At 35.1% G+C, this 20,810-nt stretch overlaps 2 protein-coding genes across 3 annotated transcripts in view; one reads left to right on the top strand and one right to left on the bottom strand.

Moving 5' to 3' along the window:
* DECR1 (2,4-dienoyl-CoA reductase 1) overlaps positions 1-6,728 on the top strand; it is a gene marked incomplete at its 3' end in the record, with an annotated part of 41,450 nt that extends 34,722 nt beyond the window's left edge. The window contains exons 7-10 of the mRNA XM_080693642.1: positions 3,635-3,707; positions 5,981-6,127; positions 6,515-6,577; positions 6,669-6,728. Coding sequence (XP_080549768.1) covers positions 3,635-3,707; positions 5,981-6,127; positions 6,515-6,577; positions 6,669-6,728 — 343 coding nt within the window. The remainder of the gene's footprint in view (positions 1-3,634; positions 3,708-5,980; positions 6,128-6,514; positions 6,578-6,668) is intronic.
* A 5,852-nt stretch (positions 6,729-12,580) lies between these two features.
* Positions 12,581-20,810, bottom strand: part of CALB1 (calbindin 1) — a gene marked incomplete at both ends in the record, with an annotated part of 23,311 nt that continues 15,081 nt past the window's right edge. For both annotated transcript variants that reach the window (XM_080695003.1, XM_080695004.1), the window contains 6 exons: positions 12,581-12,694; positions 13,044-13,115; positions 14,698-14,751; positions 14,877-14,916; positions 15,001-15,056; positions 18,153-18,230. In XM_080695003.1, the coding sequence (XP_080551129.1) occupies positions 12,581-12,694; positions 13,044-13,115; positions 14,698-14,751; positions 14,877-14,916; positions 15,001-15,056; positions 18,153-18,230 (414 nt within the window). The remainder of the gene's footprint in view (positions 12,695-13,043; positions 13,116-14,697; positions 14,752-14,876; positions 14,917-15,000; positions 15,057-18,152; positions 18,231-20,810) is intronic.

The raw sequence follows: 20,810 nt of genomic DNA, 5'->3' as shown, positions 1-20,810 counted from the left end.
TTAATGGGGCTAACACAGATGCACATACCTATCAAGTCTAGCTGCCTCTTCTCAGCAGAGTATAATGGCCTTTTGAGTTTGTTTCCTGTTGGATTTTCCATTTTCTTGATACTAATGAGGCTTCTCCTTTTTCCTTGTCTGATTTACTATAATTATCTTTTATTTATATAATTTTGTTACCAGTCTATTACCCTTTTGTTTTTGTATTCACATCCCCACCAGAATTATATTTCTAAAAAATATTTATCCACTTATAATATTCTCTAACTAAAAACCTAACTTCATTTTCTGTTAGTGTTTGGAATAGGAGCTGTAACTCAGTATGGGATTCTAAAGAGAGTTGTCCCTGGCCTTCATTTTCTTAAATGAATTTACTTAAGTGTTTATTGTGTGTCTGCCATTGTACTAAGTACCGGAGATGTGGTAGCTATGGAAATAGAAGTCTTTGTCCTCCTCTGAGTTTATATTCTTCTATCATTCCTTTGCTTTAAGTGAACCATTCCATTTTATCTTAAACATGCTATACATTTTCATGCATCTATCTGGATTATACTGCTGATAGAATTTGGTGATATGGTACCTATGTTCAAGGCTCTCATTATATCACCGTTACTGGGATATTTATTCTCATTACACAGAATTAATCATTCTTTACTCTCTGTGCATTAAAACTTGGTTTGATTCAATCTAGTGAGAAGACACACACACTGAAAAATAGATCCTAACGTGAAGACTGTATGTTGGTATAGCAGGGCACAGAGAAGGGAATGACAGGCTTTTAAACCTAACAGTAAAGCTGACTTCTGACTTCCTCAGTGGGGATGAGTTCTGTGAGAGAAGGGACTGCATCTTTGCATCCTCACTAACCTGTAATATCTGGTGCATAGCTGGTGCTTAGTGCTTATTGAACTGCCTCATTGTTCTCTTCTTCTGGGAGTGCCAAAGTACCTTTAATATTTAGATGTGCACACTTGTTTGGGACAGAAAGAAGTATAATTGTCTGTCTTAGTCCATTTTGTGCCGTTATAACAGAAAATCTGAGACTGGGTAATTTATGTCAGGTAATTTACAAAGAATAGACATTTATTTATTGACAGTTCTGGAAGCTGGGGAATCCAATATCAAGGTGCCAGCATCTGGCAAAGGCCATTTTGCTGGCAAAGGCCATTTTTCTGTATCATTACATGACATATAGCAAGACAAGGAGAGTGTATGAAAGAGCTGGGGGGGGGTGGACAGATTCGATTTATGACAACCCACTCCTGCTATAAGTAACTCATTCCTGAGATAACAACAATAATCTATTCATGAGGGCAGAGACTTCATGATTTAACCACCTCTTATTAGGCCCCAAACGGAAGCATTAGGGATTCAATTTCTGACACATTTAGACCGTAGCAACTTTTTTCTAAAGTTGAATCTGCATAATCACCTTTTTTTTTTTAATGTCAGGAAGAATTGGAAGTAAAGGATGAGAACATGATGATTTGGGCAGCACTTGTGCAGTGTCACTACTTGTTTTGTAGGACCCTTCACTCTCATTAGAGGTTTCAGTTTCTTGTCCTTCAAGGACTGTGACTCCATGTTGCTTCTCCTTGTGTTCCTGGGTAGTGTATTGCACTTACGAGATGCTCAATAAATAATGTGCCTTTATTTGCAGCGTAAGCTCTGACTAACTCTCTTTTCATACTTTATAGCCATACCAAATAAAGGCATTTAGACGTCCAAATACCACATGTTGTTCATGCCTTTGACCCTTTTTCATATTGCCCTATACGCCTGGCCTGTCTTCTCCTTCTTACCCTCAATAATCTCCCATCTCTTTCTTGAGAGCAGAGATTGACCTTCCTTACTGGAGGCTAAAGAGTCCGTACAGAGTGTTGGGACACAGTACGCAGTTACTGAATAAACAGCAATAATAGCTAACATATATGGAGCCCATTGTGCTTAGTATTTTAACATGCAGAGGTAACCATAGGAGGTTGATTACTTCTCATTTCACAGTAATTGTACATAAGCTGGCTTAATGAGAGCTGATAGGTCACAGTGAAATAAATTTATCTGGCACATTTCTGAGCAGAAATGAGATGGATATTACTCTATTCAGATTTCCTTAATAGGTTGCTCAGTTTTTCATAGGATGATAAAAACTGGGCTTGGCTGAGTAATTTTGTTAAACAAAGTTACTACTTCTCTAACAACTTGGAGTAGGTGTCTACAAGGACACACCCGAGGGTAGGCATGGTCACGAACTTTATCAAAAGCATCACTCAGAGAAGCAATTTTTATGTAGGATTTGCCTGGAAGATGAGCCCACCCATTTTTCTAAAAGTTATCTATGAATGAAGTTAGATTTACAGGTTGCACTGGATCACATGTCCACTGTCCCACAGAATTGGTTTTGCTGAATTGACCTTTGAAGTGATGCTATGGTAATAGATATATCACAATCTCATAACATTTATTGCATTTTTATGTATTGCAAGGATACAGTATCTTATGGACCCTATATAATTTTCCAGGAAGAAATGTTTTTCTAATTTTTATATTAGAAACAATTGTGCTTATCCTGAGAAATTAGCTTGCTTTTTCCTTGTGGGCACTGCAAACTATGTAACTGACTAAGCTTACCTTTCTCACATAGAGTTATGGAAAGAGTAGAGAGAAATTTGTTACCTGCCTATTTGCAATTATATGATATATAACATCAAAATACATTTAGATATCAATTTCATTCTTAGCCTTTTTATATGTCCTTACCCTTTCCTTTTTCCCTTCCCATTCTCTTCCTATCTTCTCTTCCTCCTTTGCATTATTATTGTATTCTTTTATGCTATCTTAATTCATTTTTTTTGAAACTGGATGAAATGTCTCTATGCCACAAATATACATTTGAGTATAAGTTTACAAAGTAAATTAGATTTAAAAAGTTAGACCTTTCTATTAAATATATATTTAAAACAGTTGCTTCAAAGTTTCATGTGCTCTTAATGTATTTTACTTCAGGACATTTAATAAGATTTTGTTAGATTTCTATTTCCTTTGAAGCTCAGTTCAACAATTATATTAAGGCCTAGTTAACATGGATGTGGTTAATATTTTAGATCTCTGTAATCTATTTCTTATTCAATTAATGTTCTTGTGATGCTATAGATATTGTATTCCAATGTGCAGGGCCATTAGTAAAATTTTAATGAGCTTCGTAAATGTAGGATTAAACTCCAGAAAATGTGAGGGAAGGACTTGTAGTTCTCATATTTATATATGATTAATGGATACCTACTATAAAAATCTACATTGATGCTAATTTTTATTCTACAGTATAAAGAGTAGGTAGCATAAAGTCTGAGGAAAGTCACACATAACATAGCAGGTTGTACAGCAGAGAGATGAAGGGTCGAAACTGGTGGTGGACCACTTGAGGTTGACAGATTAACCACACAGCCTTAAGAAAATGATTTAATCTTTCTATGTTTTAGTCTACTTTACCTATAATACAGGTAATAATAATAATGCATATCTATTGGTGCATAATCTCTGCCATGTAGTAAGGACATAGTAAATCTTATTATTGATGTATTTATCTAATATGGTATAATATTTTAGAATATGTTTTGTCTATTTTAATTTTTAGGTCTCTGGCAGCTGAATGGGGGAAATATGGAATGAGATTCAATATCATTCAACCAGGGCCTATAAAAACCAAAGTAAGTTTTTGTTGACTTGTTATAGCATTGTTAATAGTTGAGGAATGAATCAATGACAGAAGCATTCTGAGTGTTGTGTGAAGGATTTTCTATGGATGCCTGGCTTAGAAGCCTTGGTAACTATCTAGTATGAGAAAGGATGAGTTTGGGCAGGGCAGTAGCAACTGCAGGTCATGATAAAGCCTATTTCAGTGTCTTAATCTTCTAGGATTTTTTTATGCCATCAGTGTTGGAATTTTTTCCCCAGTTTGCTTCTGTTATAAAACTGTTGTCCTGTATTTCTTAATTTTCAGCATATGTTAAAGATTCTTGTTACTTTGACTGACACCCTTTTTTAAAATCATGGAAATGTAACTGTATTTTTAGTTTAAGAGGTGCACTGAAAATTTATCACGAAGGCTTGGTCTTGCTATAGGAAGCATTTTCTTTGACTCATGCCTGTGCCTTTTTACTTTCAGTCAATTATGCATGTCATCTGACTCCTACGCCTCTCTGATTAAAAAGAAATCCTTTTGAAGGCATGCATTTTACCTATAATTAATAATCCTTACAGATACTCATTGCAATCATAATTATCATTAATGCTGCAACAGATGTTGCTCAGAATGTCCACCGGTTCTTTCACATTACTCCCAAGTAGCTTCACCCTTACACTTCCTTTTGTTTGCATGTAAAGCAAGAATTCATAATTAATCAGGATATAGCTTTGGTAACTCAGTCAACATGCATGAACGCATTAGAAAATAATACTAAGGAAAAATTGAGTGATAGGTAGCTCTGGATTAAATGTGAATGTGGAAATGGCCATATTTAATTTACTTAGCATTTAATGGGTGGAAAATGGAAAGAAAAATTACCTGAGTGAAGCTTGCATAAATATTTTATTTATCTGACAGATCAGTAATAAAATTAGTAGAAAGATAACTCAAGTAGGTATTAAAACACATTTCACATTGGCCCTGTGTTAGCACATCTGAAAACAATTCTGTAGACATAGAAGCTTCTCCCTTGGGCCTCAGTGTCTAGGAAAGGTCATCTGTATTTTATTTATTTATGTTACTTATATTTACCCAGTGCCCACTGTGTGCAAATATACCAAGAAAGATATGACCACATTTGTGATAAAGTTCTTCATATCAAGGAACTTATAGTCTATAGTAGAGATATGTTTTATTCAAGTAATTGGTATTTAGTTTTGAAGAGACTGAAAGAAAACTGAAGAATAGAAGCTCCCTACCATGTGCTGATAGAAGCATGGTTGGGACACGTTGCTACCTTTGTTGCTCCACTTCTGTGCAGGGAGAACTGGAGGGCTCTGAGAAGCCTCAGTGTGTGCTTTGTCTCATACCTGTGTTATTGAGGAAAACCATGGCTGGGACTTCAAGACTCTAGAAAGCTCCAGTTGTTTTAAGACTCAGTGCACGTGTATCCTTTGTCTTGGTCAGTCCTTGCACACCATCAACACAAGACAGACATTGTGTAACCAATTTAGTTACATTTGTCTCTTTTGAAGATCTGCTTGAATTTAATATTCCTACATGCTTGATTTATTCCTTCCCTATTATTCTGGGGAGGAAAGAGAGAAAAAAAATAACTTCATCTTACGTCTTTCCTACTTGAATAACCTTTCTGTGTTGACTAAGTGAAATGTCAGTAGTACCACTTTCTCTCCACACTTAGTTTGGTGCACTTTTGTATACACTTGTTCATTTGATGCATACAACTTGGTGAGGTTGCTAAGGTAGATATCTGCACTATAGAGAAAAAGCTAAAGTATATGGTTATATGTTCTCCATTGATTTTTTTTTTAATTTTGGGAATGGGAATGGAACCAAGGGCATTCTACCTTTGAGCTACAGCCCAGCCTTATATTTATTCTTTATTTTGAAACAGTGTCTCACTGGGTTTCAAAGGGCCTCACTAAGTAGCCGAGGCCCTCCGGAAAACCTAGATCCTCCTGACTCAGCCTCCCAAATGCTGGGATTAAAAGGGTGTGCCACCATGCCTGGCTCTCCATTGATTTTTTTAAGGTCAAATTTAGGTAATTTTGGCTTAAAGAGAATGTGAAAGAATTTGATGAAATTCTGTTATTCACAAGGACTAAGGAATGAACAGGTTGCCCTAGTAGCATTTCATTTTGTGCAAATTTATTTCTTAAGTAGGAAAACTGTTGCTCTAAGCATGTTCTCTCTCTCTCTCTCTCTCTCTCTCTCTCTCTCTCTCTCTCTCTCAACACACAACTTAATTGTGTAATTGTGTTCTTAATTTCTAAGGGTGCTTTTAGCCGTCTGGACCCCACTGGGACATTTGAGAAAGAAATGATTTCCAGAATTCCCTGTGGCCGTCTGGGGACTGCGGAAGAAATTGCAAATCTTGCTGTTTTCCTTTGTAGTGATTATGCTTCTTGGATTAATGGAGCAGTAAGCATTATTTTGTCTTTTGACTTTTTGGTGGGATGGTGAGTCAAATTTGGAACCAATTCTGATAATGCTGAATATAAATATGACTTAAAGTATTTGCTTAGCTAAAATAATATAAAATATTGTATATAATTTAGCCTATAAAATGTATTCCTCAACAATTTAATTATGAGCTACCCCCTATAATATGTAATTTGAAGATGATGTCTAAGATGATGTCTAAGATAAGAAGTTGTGAAGATGTTGAAAAGAGGATTCTAAACAGAAAGAGTCAGTTTAGGTTTATTCATCATTGTTATCCTTTAAATTTTGGGCTTTAGTTGAAAATGCCAAGGAGACATAACTTTTTAAAAAGGAGTTATTTTTAGAGTTTATTATTTTTTTTAGGTCATTAAATTTGATGGTGGAGAGGATGTATTTCTTTCGGGTGAATTCAACACCCTACAGAAGGTAAGACCATTTCATTTATATAATATATAAACATATATAATATATAAACATGCAAAAGCCCCTTAAAATTGCTGTTTTCTTCTCATTTCAGGTCACTCAGGAGGAGTGGGACAGAATAGAAGGACTTATCAGGAAAACAAACGGCTCCTGAGGCAGCTCTGGCCTTCATCTTGGATACAGGAAACGTTAGGGACTAGAAGTAATACAAACTGACTAATATTTTGAGATTTTCAAGTTTAATAAATTTTTAATTAACAAACATTGGCTGAGTGTATCTATCTTACATACTATTCCAGCAGTAGCCATTGTAGATTTGAAAACAAGATGAGAAAATCAAAATTAAAAAAAACATAATAGTAAAAATAAAAAGAAGGAAGAGTGGGTGAAAGCTTTGGTAGAGGTGAAAAGTGCCTGCAAGTTCAGGGCAAAGAAAATCTGACATGAAAATCAAGAGAAATTTAATGGGGGAAGTAGAATCTAAGTTACATGTTACACTGTGCCTATGGGATAGGGCCTAAAAGAAAGAAACACTATCTTTAATGGGCTCTGCGTTTCTTGTATATTTCCTTCTCATCATACTTTGGCTTCTTTACATAGATCAAACTTTACATTGTTTTGTTTTTTAACAGGAACCTATTTTGTAGCTAGATGTTTTATTTGGTGCTGAATAATCTAGAGCCTTTGTCCTCTTGAAGTTTCATTATCTAGCAGGACAGACAGATTGAAATTTGTCACAATGTATGTATCATGACAAATATTATTCCAGCAGTATTAAAGTGCTAAGGAAGAAGTAATTAATTTTGTTTCCAAAGTTCAGAGAAAGTGGGGCCTGTGAGATAACATTTCTTCTCACCTTTAAAAGACTAGATTATCTGGATAGAGAAGATAAACAAAGATTATACAATATTTTTGTGTATGACTTAATCTAGTTTTTTAGTTGGGTTAACTAATTCATAGTCCTGAGAATCAAATAATAAGAAACCCAAATACTAAAGCCTAGATTTATAATTTTAAATCGTGTGTTTGTGTGTATGTGTGTGCATGTGCGTGTGCATGTGTGTGTGTGTGTGTGTGTGTGCGTGTGTGTGTGTGTGTGAGTGAGAGACAGAGAGAGAGAAAGAGAGACAGACAGACAGACAAACACTAGGGATTGAATCCAGAAGCATTCTACCTCCAAGCTACACCCCCCAGCCCTATTTGAATTATTTTGAAACAGGGTCTTACTAGGTGGCTGAGAGTCTCACTACATTTCTGAGGCTATCCTCGAACCTGTGATTCACCTGTCTCAGTCTCCCAAGTACTGGGATTACAGGCATGGGCCACCATGCTCAGCTTGAGCCTATATTTTTAAAAAGTCTTTTTTGTTTTCATATGATTCACTCAACATGTTCAGTAGGCTGACTTCTATTGTCTCAGAGCTTGCCTCATTATTATATATTATTATAAGAGGTGGGTGAGGGGGAAGCAACTTGTGAGCATGCAGAGAGAATTTAAGAAAAAGAGAGACCATAAGGATTTCCCCCAGTAGACATTTCTTCCTGAGTGTGAAAGAGAAACAAGTATTATTAGTGGATAATCACTATCCTCCATGATAGACTACCTTTGGGCTGTAACCACATCAGTGTCTAACCTTAAGAATGATTACTGTCACTCTACCTAGCACCCTTTGTGAGAGTCCTGCTCCTATTGCACCAACAGAAAAGGTAACAACCATTTAAAGTGAGAATTATTGGAAACAGTGTCACTCATCTGACAATTAACATGTTAAAACCTCCAGGAAATATTTCAGGTGTAGAGTGACAGTCATTGTTTCCTTATTGTTCTTGTGGAAGCTAAAGCAGCATGAATGTGAACTGACTTTGAATACTGGAACTAGAGAAAACACTCAAAAGAAATAAGACATAAACTCCAGAGTTAGAGAGGCAATGATTCCATTAGAAGAGCAAGCAAGTAAAGGAGAACTAAAACTGGGTCAAACCGAAGAGAGAATCCAGAATTTCAGAGCTGGAAAAGCCTTGGAGGACGCTCATTCTCAGTCTTTTTGCTCTTATAGCTGAGGAAACTGCCCAAGGCCCTAGGAGGTTATGTGCCTTGTCCCGTGTCACACAATTAGTTGAACTCAAGTCTCTGGCTCAACTGGATGCCTCTTGATTTCCTAACTTAAATCAAGATAATAACAGGGTCTTTATGAGATACAAATTATATTGCAAAAGACTTATAGGAAGGAAGCGCATTCATTTATTCATTTTTTAAAACTTTTTAACTTAAAAAGTGTGCAAATCTCACATTATCACAACATGAATTTACACAGTAACCTCTGTCCATATTGAGTAGCAGATCATCAGCAGGACTTTAGAAGCCTCCTGCCTGTCCCCCACTGAGAATCCCTACCTCCTTCCAAGACCACTGTTTTGGCTTCTTGCATCACCCTAGATAATTTGTTTTTGAAATTTATATAAATAGAATCATGTAATTTGTATTCTGTTTCTGGCTGTGTGTGTGTGTGTGTGTGTGTGTGTGTGTGTGTGTGTGTGTTAATAGTTTCTGTGTTCTCATTGTTCTAGAACATTCCTTTGATTATATGTTGTATCTGAATATATCATAATTTATTTGATAGTTCTGCTATTGGTTGATATTTGGGTTTTTCTATCTTGAAGCTTTGCTAAGTATAGTGCTGCTGTGAAGATACTTATTATTTGAGTGAAAATAGACACACCTTTATCTATGAGGTTGATAATACTTAGAAGTGAATTTGCTGTGTTACAGGGTATGCATATGTCCAGATTTAGATGATACTGTCAAATGACTTCCCAAAGTGTTTATAGTTTAAGCTCCTACCAAGCTGTGTGTATGTGTGTGTGTGTGTGCACATGTGTGTGAATTTCCAGTGTATCACACGTTCCAATACTTAGCAAACTTTTTTTTTTTTACTTTTGACCTTTCTGATGAGCATATGATAGGATTTCTCTTTTAATATTATTTTATTTATGTATTTTTGTGGTATTGGGGATTGAACTTACGGGTATTCTGTCCCTGAGCTATAATCCCTTCTTGATTTTATTTTTATTTTGAAACAGATCTCACTAATTTGATGAGGCTGGCCTTGAATTTATGATCTTGCTATCTCAGTCTTCCAAGTACTAGGATTACATAGGTGCATGCCACCACCATGCCCAGCTCAGAAGTTCTTATTTTTAATAGTGCATTTTTTCAATCTGTTTCTTCCTAATTAGTTAAGATATATTTCCATGCCTAAAATATTGAAAATCCTCTTTAGTTTTATTATCTATATACCTTTTCCATCTAGACTGGAACTAAACTTCTTAGGCATTTTGCTTGTGGTGTGAGGTAGGCATTGTGTTAGTAGTTAAATTTACTTTTTTGGATTCACTTTTAAACTTCTTTTCCCTATTTTTTGCTCTAGAAGCAGACCTGTCACAGATATATAAGTATGACTGATTAGATGAGGTATAAGAATTTATCTGGCCGGGTGTGATGACGCATGCTTGTAATCCCAGTACTTGGAAGGCTGAGACAAGAGGATTGTGCAGATTAGAAGTCAGCCTCAGCTACTTAGTGAGGCTCTCAGCAATTTAGTGAGACTCTGTTTCTAAATAAAATATAAAATAGGTCTGGGAGTGTAGCCCGGGGGTAGAAAGCCCCTGGGTTTCATCCTGAGTACCACAAAAATAAATAAACAAATAAATAAAAAAGAATTTATCTGATAGTGGTTAAGAGCTCAGGTCTACATGAGATTCTGGTGCTAGATTTGTAATTGTCGTTACTATTAGCTCTCTAGAAAAGCTTTTCAGAAAAACGGCCATCATCCTTTTCTATTATTTTTTCCTATGCCATTAATTAGAGTGACAAACTGGTATCATTTTGCACTTTGGTATATATTTTGTAGTGAAGGGCTATTTTTTAACAGATGAAATGTAGAAAAAATTGTATATGGTCTTCCTAGTCCTTTGGAGACTTTTCATGATAATTGACAGGTGGGCCTGGTGGCATGGTCCTATAATCTCAGCTCTTCAGGAGGCTGAGATAGGAGGATCACAGGTTCAAGGGCAGCTTTGGCAGTTTAGTGAGACCCTGTCTGAAAATTTTTAAAAGGCCTTGGATGTTGTTCGGTGGTAGAGTGTCCCTCAGTTTTATCCCCCAGTACTGAAAAGAAAAAGCTAATTAGCTATTTAACTATGTTGGTTGGGGGGGGGAAACCTTCAAATATTTGTTTTTTTTAATTTTTTGATTTTAGTATCAGAGATCACCCTTAATTCAATGAGTCATCTAGTAACTTAGGTTTGCATTAATTTAAATTTAATAGGATGTAATAATTTGAACATCCAACATTTCTACCTTGATTGGTTATGGATGACGCATCAACTAACATTTTGGAGAAGAAACAAATACAAGAGGTTAAGGTCATTTTCTTCTTTATTTATTCTGAGTAGTTAAATTCAGTCTAATGTCAGTGCTTCCATTTACAGTGCGCTATAGGCAAAGCCAGTCTACCCCTCACTTATATCACATGATAAATTTTATTTTTTGGCATATCTTTTTTTTTTCTGTTCAGTCTTGAGGGAAAGATCTCACTTTTTGTTATTACTTTTATGAATTGAAAAAAATAAATATTAAATGGGAACGTTCAAGCTGACCCAGGCCATCATTTGCTCTTTGGTGGTAACTTCATAAATCTCACATCGATCCTTCTGTTTTCACTCCTTGTTTCACAATCAAAGAATCTGAAATCACCAACCACAGCATGGCAACCACAACCAGTATAGGTTGTTCTAGCTACAAATATGTGAAACTGTGACTTAGGTGTGGGTCAAAAAAGATTTCAGAATCTCCCTTGCTAGATAAGATAAATGATTACATTAGCATTTCTCTTCTGATACTATTTTTAACTCATTTGAGTCTATTTGCAGATAGAAATAGAACTATTTTGAATGCTGATCTCAGTATGAAATATAGAATCCACATAATACACAAAAGTATTGATGATTTAACATTCAGTAATCAGGATGCTATGGATTTCACATTAAAATTCAATTATGTAGTAAAAATAGAGTTGTTATAGCTAGAAAAAAATATTTTCAGAGGCAGCAGATACCCTTGGTGGAAATGAACAGTTCTACATAGAAAGAAAATCCAGGAAGTATGCAAACTAGACACCAAGATACTCAGTATATTAAATTTAATCAGAGATTACACAGAAATAAACAGCATAAACAGCAATTTACTAGGATAATTGGAACCTGAAACACGTGAAAATAGTTTAGAAAATGGATTAAGGTCACAATTTGACAGTAGACTTGTTGTAGTCAGGTACAGAGTCAAAGTTATGTGCCACCTGGTGCTACCTTCCTTCCTCACCTCCTAATGGCCTTGAGCCAATAGTTAGGTATGGGTTCAAGCAGTAGACATGTTGATTAGTAAACTAAATCTCTAGTGAGACTTTTAGTTTCAGAAAGTCACAATAAACTACTGATTGTTATTTTGGTGAGTATTTTAGATGTAAAAGCATGTTCTTCCTAACAGTTAAAAATACAGTTTTAGAAGTACTTTGTGGGACATTCCTATAATTGTCTAAAATAAAAACACTTGGCTCATCGTATGGAATTTTCTTATTCAGTGACAAACGTTCATTTACACATTAGAGACTAGAATCTTAGGAATTAATCTTGATGGAATTTTTTAGAGAAATCTTAACGTACAACTAACTGTATTTACGAAAGCAAGAATATATTAGGTTATTTCTTTAAATTGGGTATACTGATTGGCCTAAGCATAGACTTTCTCCTCTTCAATCATATAGTTACAAAAACTGTACATTACAAACAGTATAGAAACAAGCAGAAAAGAATGTGCCACACATCCTGGATAATTATCTATATGCAGTGAAATTTACATATATAAAAGAAAATACAGCCTACTCTTTTATAGTGCACAGTAATTTTTTAGATACAACGTATCACTATCAAGTGGTTGTGGCCACCAACTCTAGTTGTCCCCAGCAGACAGAATAAGAGCGAGATCTGTTCTGTACAGCTTCCCTCCATCCGACAAAGCCATTATGTTTTTCTTGTATGTTGTGATATTATTAATATCCAGCTCCTGTATAGAACATAGATAGTATTGTAATCCAGTTAAATATGGAAGTTAATTAACCATTGTCAAGTGATAAAATGTGAAATGAAAATGACTTGGTACATTAATTCATTAAGAAAAGAACTAGATTAAATTCTTATATAAATGTGCATAATTACAAAGTTATTCCTTTAAAAAACCTATTCATTACAGTAACACTGATTTAAGTCAAACCAAACTGAGCTCAGAATGGAAATCTATGACTGTTCCTCTACAAATTTTTCTAGGTACACTCTCAAGATGGGAGAGCAGTGGCTTTTGGATAAATCCATAAAGGCTGCTTACATAATAAGTGGCATGGTAGTAACTAAGTTACCTGCTTATTCTTCTCACACAGGTCTTTCAGTAGAGCGTCCAGTTCATTCTCATCTATGTATCCGTTGCCATCCTAGGGCAATAGAAACAGAAATAGTACACAAACAACTCTATCCACAGCAGTAGGAATGGAATAAAACAGAAATCCCCGGAATCCTCAGGAAATCTCCCAGTTGCGTACTTGGCAGGTATCCTAACCTGTTAAGTCTGACACTTGACACTTTTGAGCATTCTGAAGTTGCAAAAGTAGATAATGAGACCTCTCATTAAACGCTTTACCTTAATTTCCAATATATCTTTAACTTTTCAAAGCATTTCCACATATAATATCTCAAATTAGGTTAACAGTGTCATGTCTGTTGAAGTCAGTAATCATAAATATAGTCCTATAACAAGTGAGGACACTGAGGTTTTGGGAAGCTTTGTGCCTGGTCTGCTATCACACCAAAAGTGGCAGTTGTACCAGAGACCAAGTCGAGGAGTAAAGAAACTGAAAGAAGCCAAAAGACAAGAACTACTGACATCACAAACTGTCTTTCCTCACATACATGGTGTTACCAGGTATGCTTGGAAGGCCTGTGCAGGTGATTTTCTCCTAGCTTAATCCCCATTCAAGTCTGCAAGCGAGTATCAATATTTTATGTCTTGTTTACAAATGAAGAAACAGAAGCTCAGAGGATTTGGGTTCCTCATTTAAAGACTCCCAGAAGGTAAGTCAGAGTAGGATTGGAATCAAGGTTTGTGTAATGTGGGCTGTACCATAATCTGTTTTCTATAAAAAAGAATTAATTGAAGCCGAGCAATGGTGGCGCACACTTGTGATCCCAGCGCTTGGGAGGCTGAGACAGGAGGATCACACAGGTTCAAAGTAAGCCTCAGCTACTTAGTGAGGCTCTCAACAACTTAGTGAGGCTCTGTTTCCAAGTTAAATATAAAAAATGGGTCTGGGAGTATAGCCCGGAGGTATATATAAAGCCCCTGGGTTCCACCCCCAGTATCACCAAAAAAAAAAAAAGAATTAATTGGTTGCATAATTTTTATAGCTTGTATTTCTTTTACTGTGAACCTTGAGTTTGAGAATTTTATTTTCCCTCAGTGAGCATTTTCCAAATTCTTACCAAGAATCGGGATTATAGATAAGAACAAACTTAAAGGCATCCATGTCAAAAAAGGAAGTAAAATTATCTGTTTGCAGATAAAATTATTTATATAGAGAAAACTAACAACTCCGATAAAAAAATCTTTTGGCATTTAATAAAAAATTCGGTGAAGTTATAAGATATAAAATCAGTATATAAAAATCATTTGTTTCACAAGATGAAAGACGTGTACACTTTTAAAATAAAAACAAACCACAAAACATTAATGTAAGACAAAGATGAAGACACAGCAAATGGAGAAACATCCTGTGGGTATGGCTAGGAGGGTTTAATATTGCTAAAATGTTTATATTACTCAAATCTACAGACTCAATGCAATGCCTTTCCAAATCCTGATGGAATTTTTTTTATAAAAATATAAAAGCAATACTAAAAAAAGCAATACTAAAATTTATTTTGAGAAAGAACAAAGAACAAAGGTGGAGGCATCATACTTTCTAATTTCAAAATGTTACTGCTAAGTGTTTTACCACCATAAAAAAATAAAATTTTTACCTGATCATACAACTCAAAAGCCTTGTTGAACTCTTTCCCACACATTTTGATTCCCTAAGAGACAGAAGAGAGCAAAGGTTAAAAGCAATTGATACAGTTCAGTATGTTTTTTTGACGAATAACCCACATTCTAAATTGTCAAGGAAAATATTATTTACTGCAGAGGAAAAGTTAAGTACCTGAAATTTAAGAAGAAAATTCTCCTGCACTGGTAGCAATCTTTTGAGAAAAAATATTAATAGATTAGATTTCCAGGCAAGGACCAGCCTATTCTAATAATATTTGCATAACTGCAAAACTCACCTGGCCATCTCAGTCAATTCCAGTTTCCCATCATTATTTGAATCAAATAGTTTCAGCTGAAAGACAAAATTTGGGTTTTATTTCCAAAAACATAAAAAAATTAGCTATTGAAGTATAATTTATTGAGTAAAGATGTACATTCAAAATCAAACAGCTTGAGTTACCCAGCAAAACAAAACTTTAGAAACTAGCATTGTCTTTTATTGAAGATTTTTAACTCTGTATGTTTTGTCAATTGCCAGAGTTCAGCAAATCAATACAAAATAGTTGAACAAGTAATAGTGATCTTTGAAAGGTTTCTAGACTATTGCAATTTTTTTGCAAATATGTTTGTATGAACATCAAGATATGGGTGGGATGGTTCCTGGCAGTAGGTGGTACTTCCTGAACCTCTCCAAACAATGATACAACAATAAATATTAAGTTAAACAAACATCATTAAATAAAACATCACTCTTTTAGAGCATAAAATAATACCAACAAAAGCAATATGTAGAAAACACATAATTTTGAATCATTGTATTTTACTTTGGGTACAAGATACTCAAAGCTTCATAGTACTTGTGTACACATTCTATACTGAGAAATATCCAGATATAAACACACATGTACTTGTATTTGGGAAGCACTCACATTTTTAGAAAGAAGTAACTACTAATCTAATGTATTATATAGAAGTAGTATATATCAAACATTAAAATGTATGAAATAGATACCAAATGAATAATAAATATGTAAAAATGCATTATTATATTTTGTTTTAGAAGGGTAATGTGTTCATGTATATATCTCCACAAGTTTTTTTTTTATCCCATTGAGATGTATGACTACAATGCACCAATAAAAATTTGTTAAAAAAAAGTAAAAATTAAAATAAAAAAAGGAATGTGATTGAGATACGACACATATAATTTTTGTAAGGTCTTTTTAAAATAAAATTTTTTTGTGAAGATTTAAAGGAGCTTATTAAAAAGATAGAAATACAGAAAGCAGTTAGAGCCATGTTACCCAGGGGTAACATGGGGGGGTGCTTTGAACAAAATCACCTGTAAGGTCTTTTTAAGAAGAAAAAGAAAGCTGGGCATGGTGGTGCACACTTGTAATCCCAGCGATTGTGTTTTATGGACAGCCTCAGCTACTAGTGAGGTCATTTGCTACTCAGTGAGACCTTGTTTCAAAAATAAAAAGACAAGCCAGGCGTGATAAGTGCAGGCTTGTAATCCCAGCATTTAGGAGGCTGAGACAGGAGGATTGTGGTTCAAGGATAGCCTCAGCTACTTAGTGAGCCCCTTTGCAACTCAATGAGACCTGTTTCAAAATAAAGAATAAAAAATAAGGCTGGGGGTGTACCTTGGAGGTAGAATGCCCCTGGGTTCCATCCCCAGTACCGTAAAAAATAAAAAATAAAAAGACTAAAAATTAGAGCTGGGGTTGTAGCTCGGAGATACAATGCCTCTGCGTTCCATCCCCAGTACCGCAAAAATAAAATAAATTAATTAAATTAAATTTAAAAATAGGACTGGAGGTCTAGTTTGGAAGTAGAATACCCCTGGCTTCTATCCCCAGTGCTACCAAAAAGAAAAAAAAGAAAAAAGAAAAAGGAAAAGAAAGGAATTCTATAGATTGATATGTGCTAAGGATTCCTTGTAGGAAGCAGATTTTTTCAGTGTCCCATCCTGACATAGCATTTTATATCCCGCTGACCATAAATTCTAATATTATCACATTGTCTACTAAGATACTGAACAACTAGATCACACACTTTAGTGCCCACAGGGAAATATTCCCCCACCTATATATTTAAATTTTAATTAGCTCTTAATTAATTTACTTCCTGGGTTTGAACTGGTTTATGACATTTAATCAGATATGCTGGGCCAGTCCAACAGGGGAAACTCCCACCTGAGTGGTTGCTCAAGGATTCTTCACATTTCTATCTAGAAAGGAGACTTTAAATAGACATCCCTTAAGATTGGAACAACATAGAAAATTGACAAATGTAGGTTATTGTCCACTCATTTCCCCAAAATGACTCAGATCTTAGATCTCCCCATTGTGATATATAGCAAGGAAGTGTTCCATTTATTCTACTGTACTGTTGTTAATGAAAGAATAATGAGAAATTCAAGGGACCAATAAACCTTTTGGTTGTTTTAAAACGAGTGAGTGAATATCACTGTTTAGTGAATAAGGCAAAAGTAAAGTTTTAGTATTTTGTTTTTGTTTTTCTAGATTGAAATAGGTTGAAAGTAAACTCAGCTACATCAAATATAATCAAACTATGATTTTTTTTCCTCAGGGTAACTACAAATCTAACTTCTTCATCAATATGATGTAGCATCACAGCTTTTCTAATATTTACCTATTTTATTGGTTGTTTAAATCATGGGATAAGCATTAAGAGCATATTTAAGAGCATGCACCAATATATGAATTTCTTGAAAGTCCTAATTATATAATGAGTTTAAATGAGGGAACTTTACCCATTTGAAACAAAGTAACTTCATGGACATTGTTTGTATTTTTTTTTTGAACTTCATTAATTTATTTGCTCCTAAAATATGAAGAGCCTATATATAAAGTTTTCTTGCCTCTATGATCATATTATATAATAGATACTGCTTATGCCACTTACCAAAGCATCAAACTCAGGGTATATTCTTCACTGATAGCACCGGTACAGTACCCCCCCCCCCAAATTCTAAAGAAATGGGACGATTTCAAGTGGTTTAATTAATAAAGATAAACTAGAAGTTCTCTATGATTTCCTAAGCTGTGATGAAAATGTATTCAGAACCTCTATAATAAGTGAGCTTGGGGTGATATAATGTATAATATATATATAAACAAATATGCATGTTATATAATTGCACAAGCTCTGTAAGAACAATGAACCATTTCTGAGAGATAAAAATGACAAAACTTTACATTAAAACACTCATATATTGAGCCTTAATGCAATGCCTATAGCATTCAACATTACCAGATATAAGTAAGCATCCTTAAGATTCTCAGTTTCATAATGAGGTGGTATCTATGTACATGTGATGCCCTTCCATGTTTTATTTCATCCTGTGCAGCCTTGAGAATTAGGAAGAATACAGTTATATTTCATGAGCTCTCGGCTACAGTCTTCTCATAATCAACCTTACCATTAGGTCTGTGTATTCTGCTAGTTTTGTGTCATCTACAGTCTTGTTTGCTTTTTCTAGCAGGTCCTTCAGAAAGTTCTGTTAAGAGAAAGAACAATCAGATGAATTTCAGTAATGAACAGTCTGCTTCTGTTTTAAAATTCCTTGAAATAGAACGTGCAGCAATGTACCAGGTGAGGAGAGGACCTTAGAAGCAAGACTAAATAAACCATGTAGTCCTCAATGCAGTCCAGTAATTAAATGCATTTGACAGGCACAATATCTACCTTTTACTTAAACCAGAAGATGTCATAATCTGAGTTATGTTATGCTTTCTAAATTCCAATTAAAGGAGGATCTGCATTGTGCATTTTGTATGAATTTAAATTAAAACATTAAAACCAGCCAGCCCAACTTTCTACTTATTGGTAACTTCGCAAGTCGCTCATGTGACTCCTCTGTAAGAAACATAAGGGTCTTTCTCTCTACTTCTGTAACATGTGTGGAAAACTACCAGCAAACCAGATGGAGATTTCAAGTGCATTTTCTGCCCTCACAGACTATATTTACACATTGGTTGATAGCCATTATGAAACCTGTTTCTGCAGAGGGCCTGTTGGTTAGCTCTGAGTCTTGATGCTATCCAAATATTCTTAGTTAAAATGCTTCTGCTGACTGCACAAACTAGAACATTTGGCCACAGATGATGGCATCTAATCTTTGAGGGATATATGAATCATATTAAAATAATATAGAGACTAATGTGGGAAGGATTAAAAAAAAGATGATTAATAACTTGACAGTTGGAGCTTGACAGTGAGTTTAATTTTTTTAACAAAGATACAAATCAAATCAAAGCTTTACAAAAGTTTTCTGTATAAATGACAGTGGAAGCCAGACATGTTGGCGCATGCTTGTAATCCCAGCATTTGGGAAGCTAAGACCAGAGAATCACAGTTCGCGGACAGCCTCAGCTACTTAGTGAGGCCCTCTGTAAATTAGTGAGACTCTGTTTCAAAATAAAGAATAAAAAATAGAGCAAAAGGTGTAGTTCAGAGGTTGAATGCCCCTGGGTTACATCCCCAGGCCCACAAAATAAATAAATAAATAAAATAAATAAAATAAAATAAATAAATAAAATAAATGACAGTATAAGTCCTTAAGCATATCAGAGCCTTTCATTTTGTCCAAAGGATATTACCCTTTCCTTTTTCAGAAAATGATTAACACAATTATGGAAAGTGAGCAGATCCTGTTTTCAGATATTATTGAAGGATTGGGTTTTTTGGTTCAATAGCATTTTATCTTCTTCCCAAATGGATCATGTCTGCTGGGCTGATTAAACTTCACTCCTGTTGTGGAAGAAGGCATTTTTCCTATTTATTTTCACTTCAAACATTCTGTTTCAAATTCAAAGTGAAGCATGGAAAATTCAACGTTATCTTGTGGGGACAAATTTTACTTTTAAGCCTTTGGAGGCTTTTGTCAGAGATTAATTGGGTTAAAAAGCCTCATCGGAGACTAAAATGGTGGTCACAAAAATAGCCTGGGAGAAACCTTGGGACTCTAAGATTCAAAGTCATGTCTGAGAGCAAGCAATGTTTTACTCTATTATAGATCTTAAAATTAGCTTTCTTGAAAGATCCATTAAAAAAGAATGCCAACTTAGCTTCAAAATTCCCCAGGGAGGAAGACTTCTATTTAGAATCTCTTCCTGAGAATAAAATTTAGAACAGAGAAGGAGACTTGTAAAATATTTTGAGGTCAGTGTTGGAAAAGAGCAAAGCTTTTCATTATGAACCAAGATGGTTTTTAAAATAATTTTTTTGTCTAATAGAATAGAAGACACAGTAGCTCCTCCATCACCTTGTGGGTTCCAGTTGCAGAGCTGCAAAGGTGGAAAAGACATTGTTTTGTAGTAGTGTCGCATTAAAAATGACTGTGGCTTCTAGACGTTGCAGTTGAGTATGTTTTAGTAATTTTACAGTGATGCAAGCACCCCAGTTCCATCTCTAAAACTGGTTGCTCCTTAAACCATGTTGAACCTATGACAAGGAAACGGATACCCGTGTTCCTCCACATAGCAGTAGAAGTAGTTCTCAATGGAGGCATGTGGTGTTTTAGGGGAAAGCAATATTAGCAACTATTCTAGGTCCAAACCCAGATTCTCTTCCTAGGCAGCTGTGTAATCTTGAAGAATTATCCAGTTGTTCGGAACCTCAGTCTCTGTATACTGGGAATGATATTAACTGCCTGGCAAGTTTTCTGTGTGGATCAAGGGTAAGTATATTCCAAGCACATAGTACTGTGCCTGCTCCGTAGTAGAGGCATGGTCAGGTGCTCAATACATGTGAACTTGCTTCCTTTTTAGTCACTCTAAATGAAAATAGGGTCTGAGGCAGGACTGAGATATGTTAAGGTTCATCTGAGGAAAGGAGATGAAAGATTCAATCACATAACTGAAAGACTGGTAAATTGAGTTCATGTATTAAGTGCAATTTATTACAACTTGCATTTCACAAAATTTCTCATGTGCCACGTCGTACTTGAGCTTCACAAGACATCTGAGAGAAAGGTAGTATGACTTCAATTTTAATGTTGAACAACATGAGCTAGGTCCATGCAGAGATATGTCCCAAGGTATTACTTATTTCAGATCTTTTTTCTCTTCTTTCTCCC

This window comes from Muscardinus avellanarius (assembly GCF_963383645.1).
Source record: "Muscardinus avellanarius genome assembly, chromosome: 4".
In the NCBI taxonomy this organism is placed as follows: domain Eukaryota; kingdom Metazoa; phylum Chordata; class Mammalia; order Rodentia; family Gliridae; genus Muscardinus; species Muscardinus avellanarius.
This window is presented reverse-complemented; position numbering and strand designations above follow the sequence as displayed.